The sequence below is a fragment of the Macrobrachium rosenbergii genome, chromosome 59 (genome assembly GCF_040412425.1).
Source record: "Macrobrachium rosenbergii isolate ZJJX-2024 chromosome 59, ASM4041242v1, whole genome shotgun sequence".
Taxonomy (NCBI): domain Eukaryota; kingdom Metazoa; phylum Arthropoda; class Malacostraca; order Decapoda; family Palaemonidae; genus Macrobrachium; species Macrobrachium rosenbergii.
The window spans coordinates 12245875-12265874 of NC_089799.1; the positions used below are offsets into that span (position 1 = coordinate 12245875).

Genomic DNA, 20000 nt, shown 5'->3' on the forward strand with positions numbered 1-20000 from the left:
CTTTCAACTTCCCGTTTCAGCTGGTGATACATGAAAGTCCAGAAGTCTGCAAGAATATTGAAGTTGTTGTTCAAAAATTTCTCCTTTATTTTCTGTGTGAACAAAGATCTGTAACAGTGAAAAGGATCTTATTATAATGTCAGTTAAAGAGACACTCTTAAACTTTTACTATAGAGCAGTAGAGGTTCTTCACTTTTCCATCTTGTTGTTCAGAAAGCATTTTTTATTTTCTGTGTGAACAAGGATTTGTAACAGTGAAAACAATCTTATTAAAATGTCATTTAAAGAAACACTTAAAATTAGACTCTAGAGCAGCAGAGGTTCTTCACTTTTCCATCTTGTTATTCAAAAAGCACTTTTCATTTTCTATGCGAACAATGACCTATAACAGTGCAAAGAATCTTCTCAAAATGTTAAAGAAACGCTCTTAAGATTTTACTCTAGAACAAAGGGTTTTCACTCTTCCATCTTGTTGTTCAAAAAGCATTTTTTTTTATTTTCTATGCAAACAGTGACTTATAACAGTGAAAAGAATCTTATCAAAATGTTAAAGAAAGATTTTGCTCTAGAGCAGAGGTTCTTCACTTTTCCATCTTGTTCAGAAAATTTTTTTTTATTTTCTGTGTGAACAATGACCTCTAACAGTGAAAAGAATCTTATTAAAATGTTAAGAAACTGTCTTAAAATCTTGCTCTAGAACAGAGGGTCTTCCCCCTTCCGTCTTGCAAAACCCCCAGAGGGACATACCACGATGTCACAACACCTTTCGTCATCAGCACTGGCCTCACGACATCTCAATACATCAACAGCTTGTTTTTGGTTTTTGTCTGCATTAGGTGGAATACCACTGGAAAGAGAAAACACAATGTTTTCTCTGTGTAGTGACAAAATTAATGTCACAGACTTCCCATGCACTCACAGATTCTGATACGTAATGCCCGTAAAGTTTTGGGTATTACTAGCTAAGAACCTCAGCATTATGGTGTTGGGGTCCCGGAAGAGAGAGAGAGAGAGAGAAAGGAAACCATTCTTTTGGTTCCTCCCTGAAAGCAGCTATTTTTTCGTGTATAAGTATCCCCCAAGTACATTCTATTACATCAAATTATTTTAAAATTATTGTATCATTTTTGAAGTCCTTCACTGTTGTATCATTTTTAAAAAGACCTTTTTGTGCTGAAATGTCTTATTTTACCGCCTGTTGAAGATCCTGGGACATTTCATGAAATCAAGGCACATGAAACTGAAATCGGTGTGCCGTGACGGTGTCAACGATATTAATGAATTGCAGAATTCCTGGGAGTGATGAAGATATATTCAAATCACCCCGAATAATAACAAGACTTGAGAGTCATTAGGGCTTCCCTGGAGATTATCAATGAAATGTCATGGTATTTCGTTATCACTGAAACATTCTGGAGCCTTGTATTGTTGGTTGTATAATGGAAGACTCAGGTTTCACCCTATATCGATACTTCCCAGTGTCGCAACTACATTGCCTAATATTTTTCTTCTGAGTGGCTTGCTGTTTTCCTTTTCCTCCTTTGCAGTTGCTTTTCCTTTCAGATATGCTCAATTGTTCTTTCGTTGTCTGTCTTTCTGCTGATTTGTAGTCGCCCTTCGATTGGGTTTCTTAATTTGGGTTCCGGGTTGCTCTTGAGGTGCTCCAAGCCTCTCTGATGGGTTGCTGGTGGCTTTGTAAGGCAACAGGTGGCTTCGAGTCTCATTCTGTGGACTATTTCATGATTTGGATGGATAATTTGTTAGTGATTTCTTCATGATTACATGCGGCTTTGAGTTTCCAGTTTGGGTTGTTGGTTCCTTTCAATCTTTCCTCTACCAGCCAAGTTTGATGTTACTGGTGTTGTGAGTTTTTCTCGCACTTGTTGCCAGTAATCTTAAGAAGTATTCAGTCTAATGAGACTCCTTTTTGTTCCTTGTATCCCACAAAGTGCTTGGGATTCTGATTGACAACTAAAAACATCGAGAAAACAGTATCTTTGTTTTTGGTGATATCCTTGCATGTGTGTGTGTGTGCGAGACTGCAACTAATCATATCCCCAGTGAATCAGTCAGGCCGAGTCTTAGCAGTTCATTGAACAATTGCTATGTGTCGGGACAAATTGACTTGCAGAAGAACGCATGAACCCAAAGGAAATTGACTTATCGTCGTCTCTGAATTGTAATTATCCGAAGAGCTGCTTTTGTTTTAGCTTTGGTAAGACAAGAGTATTTTGCGTAACATGATTATCATTTATATTCCAAGTTATTCGATTTATCAGTACTATACCTGCTGTATTCCAATGAAAGTTATTTTGTATATCATACTTCATATTTACCGTAAAGTTATCATATTTGTTTCAAAATAACCCGTTAATATTGTTATATATATCATTACAGAAAATATGCGTTTATTGTCAACCTTTTCCAACGCAATTTGCAGTTATTAGGAGGATTTGTTTCTTGGAAACGCTGGTTATTAATAGCCGTGTGCATATTGAAATCATTATTTAGTAAAAAAAAAAATAAATAAATCCTAACTAAGTTTGTTAACAATTTTATATAACAATTTAGTCAAAATATCCCGTTCAAGTTTATAAAATTCATATCGACATGGTATTCTGATTACGAATTTTGAATAGTTTCTCGTATTTTTTTTTTTAATTTCCAAACATATTTTCAATCTGAAATTCATTTCAGATGAATGAAATGATATAGCTATGTCGAAACATCATTACAGAATTCGTGGAAGTGGAAGCTCTTTAATAATTCGCCGTGGATTTCGAAGAACAAAAAATTCGTGATGGGGGAAAATGAAGTTTCTTGTAAAATAAATTCTTTAATTAATTTATCCATTTTTACGTCAGAAGTCCTTATTATTATTGTGTTTATCATTTTTGCGCATGACGTTAAAAAAAAAACCCTCTCCACGGACCAGGTTTCCGGAAATGTGGCGAATGTCCCAAATCTCTACGGAAATCAGAAGCACCGCAACATGTTTACCTAACCTCCTGCCAGTATTAAGTCACCCCCCCTAACTCCCACCCAGTTACCTACCTACCTACCCGTTTACTATCCTACCCACCTGCCTTCCCCACCTGTAACACACAAGGGCTTGCATCCCCGTCAAGGAAACGATTATTAATCTCTCTCTCTCTCTCTCTCTCTCTCTCTCTCTCTCTCTCTCTCTCTCTCTCTCTCTCCTGTCGGGTAAATACTAGTTAAGGTAACTGATTTTACGTGGGAGAATTTTTGTATTTGATATTTTTGTCAAGTCGACGGCATAACATTTGTCGCATGTTTGATTATATGATTTCATGAATGACCAAATTGATAAAATAGATAAATAGATAGGTAAGAATTAAGAGTAGATCGTAAACAGAGGTTATGAATTTATGCCCTTAAAATCAAGGTCAGGAGAACGGAAGTGGATTCATCCTTTATAAAGTAGATAAATGTGTGTATGGATAGATAGACAGATTTACTGCAAAATGAGTATTGGAAATTACGTAAATTTAAGAGTAAAAAAAAGAAGAGAAAAACTAGCTAAATAGATAAATATTTCATATTTGGATTCGAGAACTAACAGAAATTATTAGAATTTGACTTTAAAAGAAAAAACAAGACAAACTCATATTAACATAACGTTAGAAATAAACACAAAAAATTTTGTTTCCTCTTTTATTCAAACTCATTTTAACATGAACGTTAGAATAAAATAAACAAAAAATTTGTTTTTTTTTATTCAGAAGAATAGAAGACAAACTCATTTCAGCATAAACGTTAGAAATAAACGAAAAACTGTTGTTTCCTGTCTGACTCACACTCATTTTAACATAGGCATTAGAATGAAATAAACAAAAAAAACTGTTGTTTCCTCTCTTATTCAGGCTCATTTTAACATAGGCATTAGAAATAACTAAACAAAAAACTTTTTTTCTCTCTTATACTCATTTTAACATAAGCATTAGAAATAAATGAACGAAAAACTTTTTTCCCTCTTATTCAGGCTCATTTTAACATAAGCATTCGAAATAAATAAACAAAAAACTACTTTTTCCTTTCTTACTCAGGCTCGTTTTAACATAAGCATTAGACATAATTAAACAAAAAGCTTTCTTGTTTTTTTCTTATTCAGACTTATCTTAACATAAGCATTAGAAATAAATTTAAAAAAGTCTTGTTTTTTCTAATTCAGACTCATCTTAACATAAGCATTAGAAATAAATAAACAAAAAAAAACTCCTTTTTCCTCTCTTACTCAGACTCATCTTAACATAAGTATTAGACATAATTAAATAAAAAGCTTTCTTATTTTTTCTTATTCAGACTCATCGTAACATAAGCATTAGACATAATTAAATAAAAAGCTTTCTTACTTTTTTCTTATTCAGACTCATCTTAACATAAGCATTAGAAATAAATTTTTTTTAAAATTGTTCTCTTATTCAGTCATTGTAAACGTCAGGCCAACGAAGTGCGGTATTCTGTTCCAGTGCATTGCGGTATGGGCCAATTTCACAGTCCATTAAAATTACTCCCGGAAAGGTGCGGGCGGCATCATTGTCGATGGTCAGCGAGATGCGAGAGGCTGGAATGGAATGGCACGGTTTCTGCGGAATGGGAAACGCGAATGATGTCATGAAACGGAAACGGGTTTTGCTGGGATGGGAAATCAATTCCGATACTTTATTTTTTAGGGGGGAATCCGGAGATTGGGGAGTGGGAGAATGAAGTGGTTTTACGTGATGGGAGAATGAAGTGGTTTTACGGGATGGGGGAATGAAGTGGTTTTACGGAATGGGAGAATGAAGTTTTACAGAGTGGGAGAATGAAACAGTTTTACAGGATTTGGGAATCATCGGGTTTTGCGGAATGGGAGAATGAAGTGGTTTTACGGGATGGGGGAATGAAGTGGTTTTGTGGAATGGGAGAATGAAGTGGTTATAGGGGATGGAGGAATGACTTCGTTTTACGGAATGGGGAAATGAAGCTGTTTACGGGACAGGGAACGAAGTGGTTTTACGGAATGGGGGAATAAAATGGATTTACGGAATTGGGGAATGATGTGGTTTTACGAAATGGGCGATTGGGCTGGTTTTGGTGGAATGGTATGGGAAATTTTAATGTTTTATATAGAATGGAAAGGTTGGACTAGTTTAGCGAGATGTTGTAATCGGTTTTTATGGAATGGGAGAATGAACAGGTTACCCCTGATGAGAAAATTGAATCATTTTGTTGAATGGGAAGGTGGTAGGAATCTTTGGAGTAGTGGATGGAATGGTCCTGTGGAATGGTAAAAATATATGATTTTATTTTGGAGAGGTTCCCTTGACAAGGGAAAAGGTGGTAGATATTTTGTGGAATTAAGAATTGGAATGATCCTTCAGAGTGGCGATTTAATGATTCCAAGGAATGGGAATCTGGATTGATTTTGTTGAATTTGTGAACGAAATGATTCCAAGGAGCAGGAGGATGAGATTGTTCACGGAATTAACAGGCTGAAAGAATTCCATGGAATTTAAGATATCATCAGTTTTTAGCTCTGTGAATCATATTTTCCTTTTTTCGTGAAAATAACTTTCTTTTGCAGAGTCTCCTAAATCTGTTTAATATCAGCTTTTAATATTCTAAGGAATACGAAATAGATTATCCCCTCTGGGAAGATTAGTGGTCCAAATATTTTTGCTCTTTTTGAAATGGGATTAAAGGAAATGCATTTAAAATGAACATGTGCGCTATTTTTTTGGTTGGCAGGTGGCCGATAATTCAGTGTGTGAAAAGATAACTAGATTCGGTTTTATCAAACTTTCATGAATGTTTATTTGTCCTGATTAAGAGATTTTGTTTTTGTGGAATATTGTCCTGGCTATGCTGATTCTGCGTGGCAAATGTGTCCCATTTCTGAAAGTTTTAGATAATTATATTTATTAGAATTCAATGGTCAGTTTTAGTTTTCTGTAAGAGAAAACCATTGATATGGCTTTGTCTGTCCGTCCGCAGTTTTTCTGTCCGCACTTTTTCTGTCCGCACTCAGATCTGAAAAACTACTGAGGCTAGAGGGCTGCAAATTGGCATGTTGATCATCCACCCTCCAGTCACCAAACGTGCAAATTCCAGCCCTCTAGGCTCTGTAGTTTTTATTCTATTTAAGGTTAAAGTTAGCCATAATCGTGCGTCTGGCAACCCTATAAGACAGGCCACCACCTCGCCGTGGCTGAAAGTTTCATGGACCGCGGCTCATACAGCATTATACCGTGACCATCAAAAGATAGATCTATTTTCGGTGGCCTTGATTATATGATGTACAATCACTCAAAAATGTTTTGCAACATACTTCAAACTTTTCGGACAACAGCTTATAATAGCGACATCTGGCGCTTTTGGCAACTCAGTTGTAAGCGCATGGAAACAACTGAACACTAGTGGTGGGTCGAAAATTACCTGCAGTTTCCCTTAAACAGGGCTTTTTCTGATACTGCTTACTGTTTCATACTGCACTTAATCAAAAGGATGTTACTATAATACTTCCAGGGTCATCGCTGTTCTTATGTTTTAATATTTTCATCTCCAACTGCCATCACTATCGTTGTTTATCTCCTTCATATGTGTGAACTTTGTAGACATGGGCCTACGACTGTTATAAGTTGAACTATTAGTCTTATTAACATCAACAAATACGACTTTTGTAAATATTTGCTTGCACATTATTATTAATCAAATTTCTGAATGACTAATCCTATGTATGTTGTGAACTAGTGAAGCAATATAAAATATATTGAACTAGACTAACAGAATTCCACGTCTATTTATATATAATCAGCACACACACACACACACACCACACACACATATATATATATATATATATATATATATATATATATATATATATATATATATATATACATATATGTATGTATGTATATATAATGCCGTTATCATGTGTAATTTCTCATTTCTTTCATTGCTACTTGGGCCTATCATTTTTGATGCCTCTTATTAAGTTAACTGAATATATAACGCCTATTTTTGTATTTCTTATTATCTAAGTTTCTAAAATTAAAATTAACAAAAGTTCAACATTAATTTAGTTAATGTAATGCCAGCAGTGAAGAACTACCATACTCACCAGTGGAGAATGTCTCCTCCTCATCGCAAAGATGACCCTTACAGAAATCATCGGCCACTGGATTATATTATAACGCAAACCTAGCCTCTATTCTTTGTGTTTCGCTGATATGAAGTGTTTCTTGGCAGGAGAGTATGATGGAAATAATATCTTGGTCTCATGTAGCCTGTTACGGATGGTTTGAGCAGCAACTTGAAGGGAGAGCATAATGTTCTCTTTTATAGCAACACCTGTTGTCAGGAGAGTTAGGCGGGCTCCTTCCAGTGATCATCCGATGATGATCCTTAACAGTAGTGCAACAATGGGGTCGTCCTCCACCTTTACAATGAATTTATCATATTTCCTCGTTCTCTCTGTTATTTGTATCCCTCTATATATGGTTGTTTTTATTTACGCTAAGCTGCCGAGCAGTATCTACAAGCTAATGATCGTGGTGCGGTTGAGTCTGTTGCCCATCTTGTCGGTGCAAGTGATGACGAGACAGTTGGATTAAGCTTTCCTGCCCGAATGTTGAGTCACACGATAGCATACGACGTTATGATTTTTCCTTTTTGCTTTTGACAATGATAACGGTTGAATTCTTTCTTTCTTTATTTATATAATTTCATTGATGATTATTCAGTATTATTTATTAGTCAATAACCTTTTATCTGGATTCGAAATATAGTTTCTTCTTTAACTCTTTTGGCCGATCATCTAAGTGAAATTTTTCAAAATGTTTCGTCATTTTTCGTAATATGAATTTTTCACTCACCATTCTTTTATATTGTTAACCATTATGATTAATAACCAAAGTCGAATAAGAATTACATTTTCTTGTAAATATCAAAAGAACAAATTACCGTTAGGTGAACGAAAACTTCTGGAACATGTGCTAAACATTTTTGAGTGGCTGTACAGAAAACTCGATTGCACGAAGTAACTTCGGCGCATTTTTTACTTGTTTGTTTTCGTTTTTCATACTAAAACTGACGGACCACTAGTGAAGCAGAATGTAAATATATCGGCATTAATGTTATGAATTAATGTTAAGAGGTCAGAGCTTTTAGCGCTTTCCATGAAACTGTATCTCTTTAAGTTCGTTCAAAATTTTCTCTTGTTATTTCAAACATGTTTCGCCGCCGTTCCTTTGTGCAAGATTTATCATTATAGATTATCCTCTTTAAGAGGATTAATACCTTATTTTTTACGTGGCGGAGGAAAGCTTCCCGAACCCTCTTTTCACAACGGAAAAATAAGGGAAAATTAAAGGTCAAATTTTTATCTCGCTCAGCTAAGGACGAATTGATAAAACCCGTCTTTTGGCGAGCTACAAATGTGAAGGGGCAGTAAAATGTACCGTTTCAGGCTTTTTTTCTATATCATCGCTGTGTAGAATTCGTGAATTTCTCTCTCTCTCTCTCTCTCTCTCTCTCTCTCTCTCTCTCTCTCTCTCTCTCTCTCTCTCTCTTTATATATATATATATATATATATATATATATATATATATATATATATATATATATATATATATATGTATGTATACAGTATATATATATATATATATATATACACTGAAGTAAAGTGAACATTAATTGCAAATGAGGGGAAATTATGAGAAGCCATAACAGAGGGTACTGTTTACATAGCAGAAGTGGCACGAGGGTAATCAAAGGATAAGAAAAGTGGTGATGCGCAGAAAAAGTACTAAAAGGTGAAAGAACAGATTCAGAGTTTTTGTGACGGTCCCGTCATGTGGTAAAATTTCGACTGATATTGGAAAGTGTAGAATGATATATATATATATATATATATATATATATATATATATATATATATATATATATATATATATATATATATATATATATATATTAAAAGGACATGTAGTTAGAAAGTATAGAAAGGGCTGTATTGTGCAGTAGGGAAGTTAGACTCACTTCTGGTAAGCCTTCTGTGTGGGTGTGGGAAGCGGCTTATGGTGTGGTAATTTACCCCACAGTGGTTTCTTAGACTATGCAGCAGTTAAAGTGTGGATTTGCTAGTGATGTTTGTTTTGTCTTTTCTTGGGAGCCAACCCTTGTGAAGGAGAAAAGTTTATATATATACATATATATATATATATATATATATATATATATATATATATATATATATATATATATGTATATACTGTATATATATATGTGTGTGTGTGAGTGTATGAATATATATATATATATATATATATATATATATATATATATATATATATATATATATATATGGATAAAAAAAGCAAAAATAAATTATCTTCCTCATATAATTTTAATTATTGTCAAAATTTATTATTATTATTATTATTATTATTATTATTAGTGTGTGTTATTCTGTTACTTATGTGTGTGTCATGTGTTTTTATTGTGTATTCTTATTATTATTATTCCTCAAATCAGTTTGTAGCTTACTGGCAGTTGTTCCTTTAGTTTTGATGCGATTAATGTTATTTTCCAGTATTCCATTAGGATTACGGACTCAATTAAGCATGGCGATAAAGAACACCTGGTTGATTGTTTGACTAAGGTAATGAGAAAGACGAAATTATTCATAGACCCAAAACCCTATTTGAATTATTAATAAGATCGTTTTTAGACGGCCGCAGTCTCCGTTCAAGATAGCGAACTCGTCTTTGTGTAAAGGGTATAAGGGGGGGCTTTAATTTCAGACCCCAAGCATGTAATATCTGCCCGATTAAACGCGCGCGCGAGTGGCTTTGACGGGAGTTTATATTTCGCGCTCGAGGGGAAACCGCCAAGATAGGTTCCCCTCAGGGCAGGCTGGCTCCGTCCCAGATACCTCGGCCTCTTCCAAGTCTTTTGGACAAGCGAATTATACGTAGCCGTTCAGTCATTCTCTAAAACTTATTTAAATAACTTAAGGTCTGATTATTAAAGTTTAATTCTGTTTACAAGGAACTCCCCCACGATTCCAAATTCGCCTCTGGAGCGGCTTCAAAATCGAACGGCCTTAAACTGGGAATCGGAGGCGGAAACGGTGGTCGTCGCCGTGACGTCATACACCTGGAAATGATTGGAAGCCGCCTGGAACACGATGCCTTTAGTCTTCCCCCGATAAATGGATCCATATTCATATCTAATTGCGACAGCATACGGACTGAGTAACGAATTGATTGTTATTTTGTCATTGTATTTCGACTTGTGTATTGCTCTCTAGTGGTATTCGTAGTGAATGTGTGGTGGATGTCTGTGGGTGCACACAGACAATAGCGCATAAATACACCCACCCACACACACGCGCGCGCAAACACAAACACACAATACATACAGACACGGCGTTTGTTCAGTTGCTGATATTGCATAGGCATCGATCTACCAAAATAATAACGTAAATGGATATCAGGTAACTCACCTTGATGTCTCATAAAAGATGCATTGCTGTGAATGAATAACATACGTGTATATTACCCAGTAATCTTGCTTACCTCTGTGCAGATATTAACCTGTAAATGCTGTTTTTAGGTGTGGCAGGATTGCGCAATACTGTATATGCAAATGACGGATTTAGACAGTGGCCAATAAGGTTCAAATTACGAAAATAAGACTTTGAAAGGGGGTTTATTGCGTACCTGTCTATATAATTTTTCTCATCTTGGTTTATTAAAGCTGTGGTCTCGTGAGAGAGAGAGAGAGAGAGAGAGAGAGAGAGAGAGAGAGAGTGCATATGTATGGTGATGTGTATGTGATGGAAAGCGAGACACAAAGTACAACTAAGTTTGTTTTCATATGTAAACCCATTCGTATGTTTGTGTATGTGGTTTTTTCAAAATATTTTAAATAAAAACTCAAATACAATAACAAGAGGTTATTTTAAGATATTTCCCACTTTTTTTGTTTATCGTTTTTTGCATTCATTTATTTTATGGTGGGAAAAACAATTCAGGTAATGTTTACCATTTATCTCTTTTATTTTCGTCTAGTTTTTGAAAAACGTGTTACGCAGTTAACTATAATAGCTTTTCTCTCTAAAACATCACGTTATCAAGCCTGACTGAATCGAAACATCCCATTTTAGGAAAATAGAGGACTTTGCTGGAAATCCTGACCTTCAAGACATTCTGGGATAAATAGATACTACCGATTGTGATGAACGAACATTGTTTGTTTATCTTTCGTGTGGTCAGTATGGGGATTGACCCAGAGCAATCGTGGAAGATAAAAATGCAAAGGAGGTCCTCTTTGCACTTTTTTTCTTTTACTCCATTTCTATTTCTTTATTCCTTCATCTTGACTAGTCTTGCAACACCTTGCCCAGTCACTCGACATCCAGCTGTGAAATTATACTCTGTTCTTCGGAGCTCACGGTAAATATCCGCTGTCGATATCAATGAAGGTAGTCGTGATTGGTGGATGACCGTACTCAGCCCCCGCCATTGGTTACAGAGATATCGACGGGAGATATTTACTGTCCGCTCAAAAAATTCAGGCTGTAATTTTTGTTTCTATCTCGCTGCCAAGCTGTCATAAAGCTTAACAGGTTTGTTTAAGTATATTGGTACATTTTCTTTTCTTTTGTTTCATCTCTGCTCAGTTTCTATCTGCTTTCATCTGTCAGTCTTGGATTCTTAAAGAATGTATTCCTTCTCAGAGAATAGTCCTCTTCCACAGCCAAGCTGGTCCGCTCATTGGGCAGATGAGAACGTTTGGTAATGGGAAAATGAAAAGAATAAAATTCTTGTGAGTGACTGAATCTGGCAGCAATAAAAAGCGCAGGTTTGGAGTGAACACCCCTTTTAATTTTCTTTTTGGCAAATTTCTTTATAAAAAAAAAGGCAAAAGTGAGGGAAAATGGCCCCGTTTCTTTTTCTCTTTACTCCGCAGCTATCAAAGACTACGTGAGTGCAGGTGAGAGGAAAGGCAAATTACTACTACTGCTACTACAGGTAGACTGACGGACCGGACTGTGTGTGTGTGAGGAAGGAATGGCATTTGGTCGAAATGATTTACTAAACTCTTAAATACGATGAATAAATAACCTGGACTAAAAAATAAAACAAAACAAAAAAAAAAGACACCAATACTATTATAAAGTGACACTTTATTATAAATCCCTGATAAATAAAACACATCAATAAATAAATAAGAATGACGATACGTAATTGGCATCGGAAAGTGTGCATTGTTGATTCCCGTGGGAGAAAAATATAGCCGAGTCAGCGGAACACCCCCGAGAGAAAAGAATTGGAGAAGGAGGAGATAGAGAGAAAGAGAGAGAGAGGTAGAGAGAGACTGAACGGCGCGAAACAGCTGATGATGATGATGATGATAATGATGCTAGAAGGAAGGAAAAGGAAGCGAAGGATTCATTGGCTCGTTTCGCGCAGACTTAAATACCATAATCACAACAACGTTTCCCGAGACCCTTCTTGTTTTAATCTGAAAGCAGCGTGAAAATGCCAGAAACCGAGAACAAAGGAAACCGCCGTGTTTGAGTGATATTAAAGGAATGGGAGCATTACACAAAGGACTCACAGCTCCTCTCCCACCACCACCACCACCCCCATTGCAAAAATGACATGCGTCCTCTTTCTCTGTATATGTGTGTGTGTGCGTTTGTATGCTTTGTATGTAAGTATATTTATCATGCAAAATGACATACGTCTCTTTCTCTGTATATGCGTATGTGTGTATGTAAGTATGTATGTTTATCAAGTATGTCTCATGCTAGCTGTCTGTCTGTCTGCCTGTATGTTATGTACGTTTGTTTATTTGTTGTTTTTTTACCTGTATGTGTGTGTGTGTGTGTGTGTGTGGCCGTACGTGACTAATGGCTCATTTTTTTACTTAATATTCGGTGTTTGTGTGTAGTGATAAGTGTTCATGTGTGTGCGCGGATGGGTGTTCAAGTGTTTTTCATCTATAAGCACCAACACTGCCGCATGCATACACAGTCAAGGCTCTCTCACTCACGAATAGATGTTACGTGTTTATATATATATATATATATATATATATATATATATATATATATATATATATATATATATATATATATATATATATATATATATATATATATATACATATATATATACATATATATATATATACACATATATATATATATATATATATATATATATATATATATATATATATATATATATATATAAAAATATATATATATAAACACCCACCTCTTTACCCCCTCCGTGATGTGTTCAGTTCCAGCGTATATAGTGAAGACATTCAGTGTAGATGGATTTCTTCAAGATGACAACAGAGTGCACGGGTCTCCGGGTTCCGAGGAAAACAAGAGTCAAAATGTGGTAAGTTGAAAGCTTCTGAAATAAGGAAGAAAAAAGAATAAAATCCCTACTTTGGACGTTTTGTTTTCCCTCTCTCTCTCTCTCTCTCTCTCTCCGTATTCCTTCTGAAGTAGACTTTAAGAATCACCTACTTTGAAAGATTTGTTCTCTCTCTCTCTCTCTCTCTCTCTCTCTCTCTCTCTCTCTCTCTCTCTCTCTCTCTCTCCATGTTCCTTCTGGGTAGTCTTTAAAATCACCTACTTTGAACCCATTCTCTCTCTCTCTCTCTCTCTCTCTCTCTCTCTCTCTCTCTCTCTCTCTCTCTCTCTCTCTCTCCGTCTTCCTTCTGAAGTAGTCTTGAAGACTTTCGTTCGCAAGAGTCGCTTTGGTGTTTAGACTTTCATTTCCTCCTTTCGTTTTTTAAGACAGAGAGAGAGAGAAAGAAAAGAAAAGAAGAAGAAAGAAAGAAAGAAGAAAAAGATAAATAGTCTGTCTATCCTTTTGCTTTTTTTTTCCTATACTTGCGAAATTCGCTTTTACCTCTGCTTGCATGTTGAAATCTCCTTTTGATGCGAGAGGCTGCATTGAAGTTTTAGTCTACCTTTCCTGTAATTTTGGCAAATTCTGTGTCTGGTTTATTCCATTAAATCTTAATAAAAAAATCATGTCTAGTAATTATTCCATACTTCATTTAATTTCAGTGTTAATGCCATGTGAGAATCGATAACATTCCTTCACATGTCCTTTCATGAGATCCATTGCACAGAGTGTACAGGAACTTTCCGTTCAGATTTTCAATGCACCACTTATTTTCTTTTTTTTTAGTTTTGTTTAGATGTGTTTTGCATGGCTCACTGTTTACCTAAAGTTTCTGTTCAACAAAGTAATGATATGTAATTTAGTCACCTTTTGCATATATCTTGTTATTTTGCAGTGCTTAGTCATTTTTCCCCTAGTTCTGGATGTGGAGGTAATGAAACCCCCATTAATTATCTCATTAGAACTTTCACTGTGAATATTCTGATTATTCTCATTTTCCATCGGAAAACACACAAACGCATTCAGATATAAAAGAGCAGTGTTGAACCTTGTCAAGAATGGGAGCATACAAGTTTGTATTTAAAAATTCACTAAAATATCTGCTTACCTTTATGCTTGTGACTATATATATTGTTATCTTGTTATATATATATATATATATATATATATATATATATATATATATATATATATATATATATATATATATATTTATATAAAAAGATAATATATAATATAATAATTATAAAATAATAAAAATATGTATTCATAAATATATATTTATATATATTTTGAAAAATACACATATACATATATATATATATTTATATATATTATATATTCATATATATATATATATATATATATATATATATATATATATATATATATATATATATATATATATAAATCCTGTGTGGATTTCCACACTATGTTTTAATATTCCTCTTACAAAAGTCACACACAAATACACACACACATATATACAGTTGCGATAAATATTTACAACCTAGGTTATACTCTATCTGAATCTACATATTGTTGTAACATTACGTACGTTATCGAACTGTTTAACTGTGGCTCTGTAATAAACAATAACAATTCTTGGACCAGTTCACTAATTTTGAAGATAGTAAACATAAAAAAAGATATAACACCGAAGCAACTTTTGAAATTATTGGCAGAATATAAGATAATTTACATATAAACAGATTAGATTACAAAATATATTCATTTCATTACAAATAGCACATAATGAGAGGAAGTTGTCATTTCTGCGCATGCGCGGTCACCTGTCCCAAGATATTACAGTAAATTTTCAGAAAGATTGCTCAAATAACTTTCAGTTGATTATAGGAATTGTTCGAAAGATCAAATTCTGTGGTTTTACACAAGAGAAGGCGGGGCACAAATTCCTGCGATGTATGCTTGTATTGCACAAGCCCTGGTTTTTTTGCCATGCCCCTACGTTAGGTTACGTTAGGTTTGGTTAGTTTAGTTTAGGTTAGGTTAGGTTAAATTGGCAACTTTAGTGTTAATTTGGGTATGGGAAACATAATGAAATTATTTTTAAGAAAATTCTATGGTTAGTTTTTAAGATATGGAGTCCAGCTCTTTTCAGGGAAAGGTCTCGGTACTCTGTTACATCTCTGGAAAATGCTGGCTGGGCTAAATCATATTCTTATATTGTAATCATGTTTATAATTTCTCTTGACCAAAATTTGCGGCCCTCATGCAAGGAGCATTTAAATATTACTCTTGAAATAGACATTTGTTGATCATAATCTTGAACAGACCAGCGAAGACAAGAGGAAAAGGGGGAAAGAAGAAATAAGAAAACAGCAGGAAAAGCGAAGACTAGCTTCAGGTGAAAGGGAGGATTACAGAAACTAAGATGTAGTTAATGTTAGAACTCTCACTATAATTATATATTCACGCAGGTTATGTTTGAAAGACAGAGTTGCTTTCTCTCTCTCTCTCGCTCTGTCTCAGTCGGCTTTTGTGTATCACGCAGTTTTATCTTCATCCAACCGGTTGTTGTGAAGTGAAATTGAAAGACTAACACAGTAATAATTTTAGACCTGTACGAAGGTTCCTCTCTCATTCGTAAAGATTTCCGATAATGTATATCGTCTGCTAAATTCGTTTTTAATCTGACGATAGTAAAAGGAAAAACAAAATGGAATTATGATTACACTTTAACATAGATTCAGGAACAGTCTCTCTCTCTCTCTCTCTCTCTCTCTCTCTCTCTCTCTCTCTCTCTCTCTCTCAATATTTCTTCCATTCCCTCGTAATCTTTCCTCATTCTCCGGCTACATCTCTCTCTTAATCTGTAGCGAGTTAGAGCACCAGTTTAATTAATAGTTATAGATTTCGGCTACAGCATTCATTCTTTGAAGCATAAAATCCAGCAAATTAATCGTAATTAATCGTGTTCTTCATTATTGCCTGGATGTTTGGTCATTCAAATAATACTGACAAGAGTAAGCTAATCACGAAATCGGACGCGGTAATTAGAAGGTTGCCAGGGTACGATAATGAATCATCAGACTCGTTGGAACTAACTAAAGAAGGTTTATTGAAAGATGATATTTCTATCTCTCTCTCGCTCTCTCTCTCTCTCTCTCTCTCTCTCTCTCTCTGGGCTTGCCTTTAAGCATGCATAAAGGTCAGTTCTTGGCTGGGTGGCCACGAAAAAATGTTAGACACTCCTTGAACGTCTGTGGAACAGGGTGTGGCGTTAGCATCTTCATACCCCAACAATTCTTAATGAAAACCGGGAAGGTGGTACCTTCTGGAACCAACCAACACCCCCACAACAACCTCTGCTTCAAAGAAAAAAGACGTATTAAAATATATATAATATATATATATATATATATATATATATATATATATATATATATATATATATATATATATATATATATATATATTTATAATATATACATATATATATATATATATATATATATATATATATTAATATTGTGTTCGTGTACGTAAACACAACCTCGTTACCTTATTAATGTTCCATTTCCAAGAATGTTATTCGTTCTTACTTCTTACCTGAGTAGTGGCGTGTGTGAAGGAACAGCGTGCTTCCACAAATTAATGTTCCAGAGGAATTTAATCCTTTGGCTCTTAATCTCTGCTAATTAGCAGTTCATTAGACGGAAAGTAATTTTACCTAATAACCAACAGTTTTGCCTTTCCTTGTGCCTGACAATTCCTTCTGTTCTTAAGACTAGATATTCTGAAGGCTTTGTCTTTCCAGGCTTAAAAATCATCTGTCTTGCCTGAAGGCTCTTTTTTTTTTCGTAAAAACTCATTTTTCCAGTCGTAAGATTCATCTTTTATTTCCTAAGATACTTCTTACTCTCTTAAGACTTATCTTACTCTCTAAAGACTCGTCTTTCTGTTCTTAAAGCTCATTCTTTCTTTTCGTAAAACTCATCTTTCCAGTCGTAAGGTTCATCTTTCATTTTTCAGGATTCGTCGTACTTTCTAAAAACTCTTACTTTCTAAAGGCTTATCTTTCACTTCTTAAGGGTCACCTTGTCACGAGACTCGTCTGTCGAGTCTGGATCTGAAGACTTAGGATGAACTCTGGAAGCTCGTCTTTCTAAAACATGAGACTCATCCTTCCAGTTGTATGACTCAGTCTCATGACTTATCCCTCCGATTGTAAGACTCAGTCTTATGACAACCTTCCTATTGAAAGACTCAGTCTTATGACACCCTTCCAGTTGTAAGACTCAGTCTTATGACTCATCCTTCCATTTATAAGACTCAGTCTTATGGCTCGACTCAGTCTTATGATTCATCCTTCCAATTGTAAGACTCAGTTTTATGGTTCATCCTTCCAGTTGTAGATCTAAGCTACATCTGTCCCTTCCAGTTGTAAAACCTGGGTCTTGTGGACTCACCTTTTCCTCCGGCTGTAAGACTCAGTCTTATGAAATACCCTTCCAGTTGTAAGACTCAGTCTTATGACTCATTTTTCGAAAGACAGTAAGACTGTCGTCTTTTGATGAATATCAGGATTGTCAGCTGTATATTTGCATTTCCAATTTTAACTTTACTTTCTTGCATTTGAAATCCTTCAGCCCGTCTACAATGTAATTGCTTTTCATGTTTGCATATCATTCAGAAAGTTGCCATATAAGTTTTCTCTCTCTCTCTCTCTCTCTCTCTCTCTCTCTCTCTCTCTCTCTCTCCGACCGTTTCTCACTGATTTTCAGATATGCCTTGACAGTTTCTCGCCAGTTTAAGACCAATTTAGTTTTAACGGCCAATATCCATCTGCTACCTGTTGTACGTATATATATATATTTTTTTCATTCCTCGTGTTATTCTCCTTCATTTTTATTATTTTCTTTGTTACTTTATTTGTTATTTTATTTCTCCTTGTCTCCTGAATTAGTCTCCTGTTCCATTGTTCTCTTTATTTCCTGCCATTGTTCTCTTTATTTCCTGCTATATATCTGTATGGTCTGTTTACTTTTCTTAATTATTAACTTCCCTCTTACTCTTTCTTTACTTATTTGTCTAGTAAAAACATTATCTCTCTCTCTCTCTCTCTCTCTCTCTCTCTCTCTCTCTCTCTCTCTCTCTCTCTCTCAGGTTTCCTGTCCTATTGCCTTGTCTTCTGAATTATCGACCTTCCATCTCCCTCCCTTCCTATTCCCCTCTCCTCCCTTCCACCCTAGGTCGGACATGCAGTTTCCGTGTTTGTTCCTCTTAGTCCTTATTCTATTCCACAGTTCTTTGGCACTTTTTCCTCTCTCTCTCTCTCTCTCTCTCTCTCTCTCTCTCTCTCTCTCTCTCTGGGGTTGTTTTTCCTTTTCGTATTCTATCTGCGTCCCAGAGTTATTTAGCTTATTTTATGTTTTATAATTTTCTACGTCTCCTTATCGTATTTTTCCTTAGAGTTTGTAAGGATCATTTCCTTTGCATTTTCTGATTGTAATGAAACAGTGGCTTAAATCTAAGTCATTTCTTTATCCGACAGTATTGCTGTTCTGAAATATTCTGTTATAAAACTATTTTTGGTACTGTTAAGCTTTGATATATTGATGCAGGGATTTCGTAGGGATTTTTTGTCAAGCTTTTTCCTAGCCCATTTTCATGGCAATGAAAGTAATTTAGTATTGAGTCGTTATCTTGACAAAGACCTTGAATTATCAGGTTTTTTTTGGTAATGAGAGATTGATATGCAAAAAAAAATCACTCATTTACTTCTCAAATTGTTCAGTGAAAAATCAGGTTTTAGATTTAGACTCGTGCCCTCAAAAGCCTCATTTGAACCTTCCCTTCAGTAATGTGCGGTTGCCATGGTGTCTTGTCGTTATGTAGGTATTTACTTCAGCAACGTGAAATAATCGGTAACACTCCCTAGGGAAATATTTCTAATAATAACTTGTCTAGGCGAAGACGTTAATGTCAGTGGCATTTTGTCCTCCTAGATCATTGTTTTTGTATTTTGTCTTCCTAGATGCATTGTTTTTGCATGTTGTATTCATAGATCATTGTTTTTGTATTTTGTCTTCTAGATGCATTGTTTTTTTTTTATTTTGTCCTCTAGGTGTATTGTTTTTGTATTTTGTATTCATGGACCATTGTTTTTGTATTGTGTCTTCCTAGATGCATTGTTTTTTGTATTTTGCATTCATAGATCACTGTTTTTGTATTATGTCTTCCTTGATGCATTGATTTTGTATTTTGTCTTCCTAGATTCATTGTTTTTGTATTTTGTATTGTAGATGCATTGTTTTTGTATGTTGTCTTCCTAGATGCATTGTTTTTTTTATTTTTTCTTCCTAAATACATTGTTTTTTTTTTTGCATTTTGTCTTCCTAGATTCATCGTTTTTGTATTTTGTATTGTGTATGCATTGTTTTTGTATGTTATCTTCCTAGATGCATTTTTAAAATTTTTGTTCCTAAATACATTTTTTTGCATTTTGTCTTCCTAGCTTCATTGTTTTTATATTTTGTCTTCCTAGAAGCATTGTTTTTGTATTTTGTCTTCCTAGATTCATT

General features: G+C 34.9%; 1 protein-coding gene across 3 annotated transcripts in view; it reads left to right on the plus strand.

The window, feature by feature from the left end:
• The window catches only part of Syt7 (Synaptotagmin 7), a 1055225-nt gene that overhangs the window by 900460 nt on the left and 134765 nt on the right, over positions 1 to 20000 (plus strand). The window contains exon 2 of one of the 3 annotated variants that reach the window (XM_067102301.1): positions 13331 to 13434. The exons of the other annotated variants lie outside the window; for them this stretch is intronic. Coding sequence (XP_066958402.1) covers positions 13331 to 13434 — 104 coding nt within the window. The remainder of the gene's footprint in view (positions 1 to 13330; positions 13435 to 20000) is intronic. 3 annotated transcript variants of the gene reach the window in all.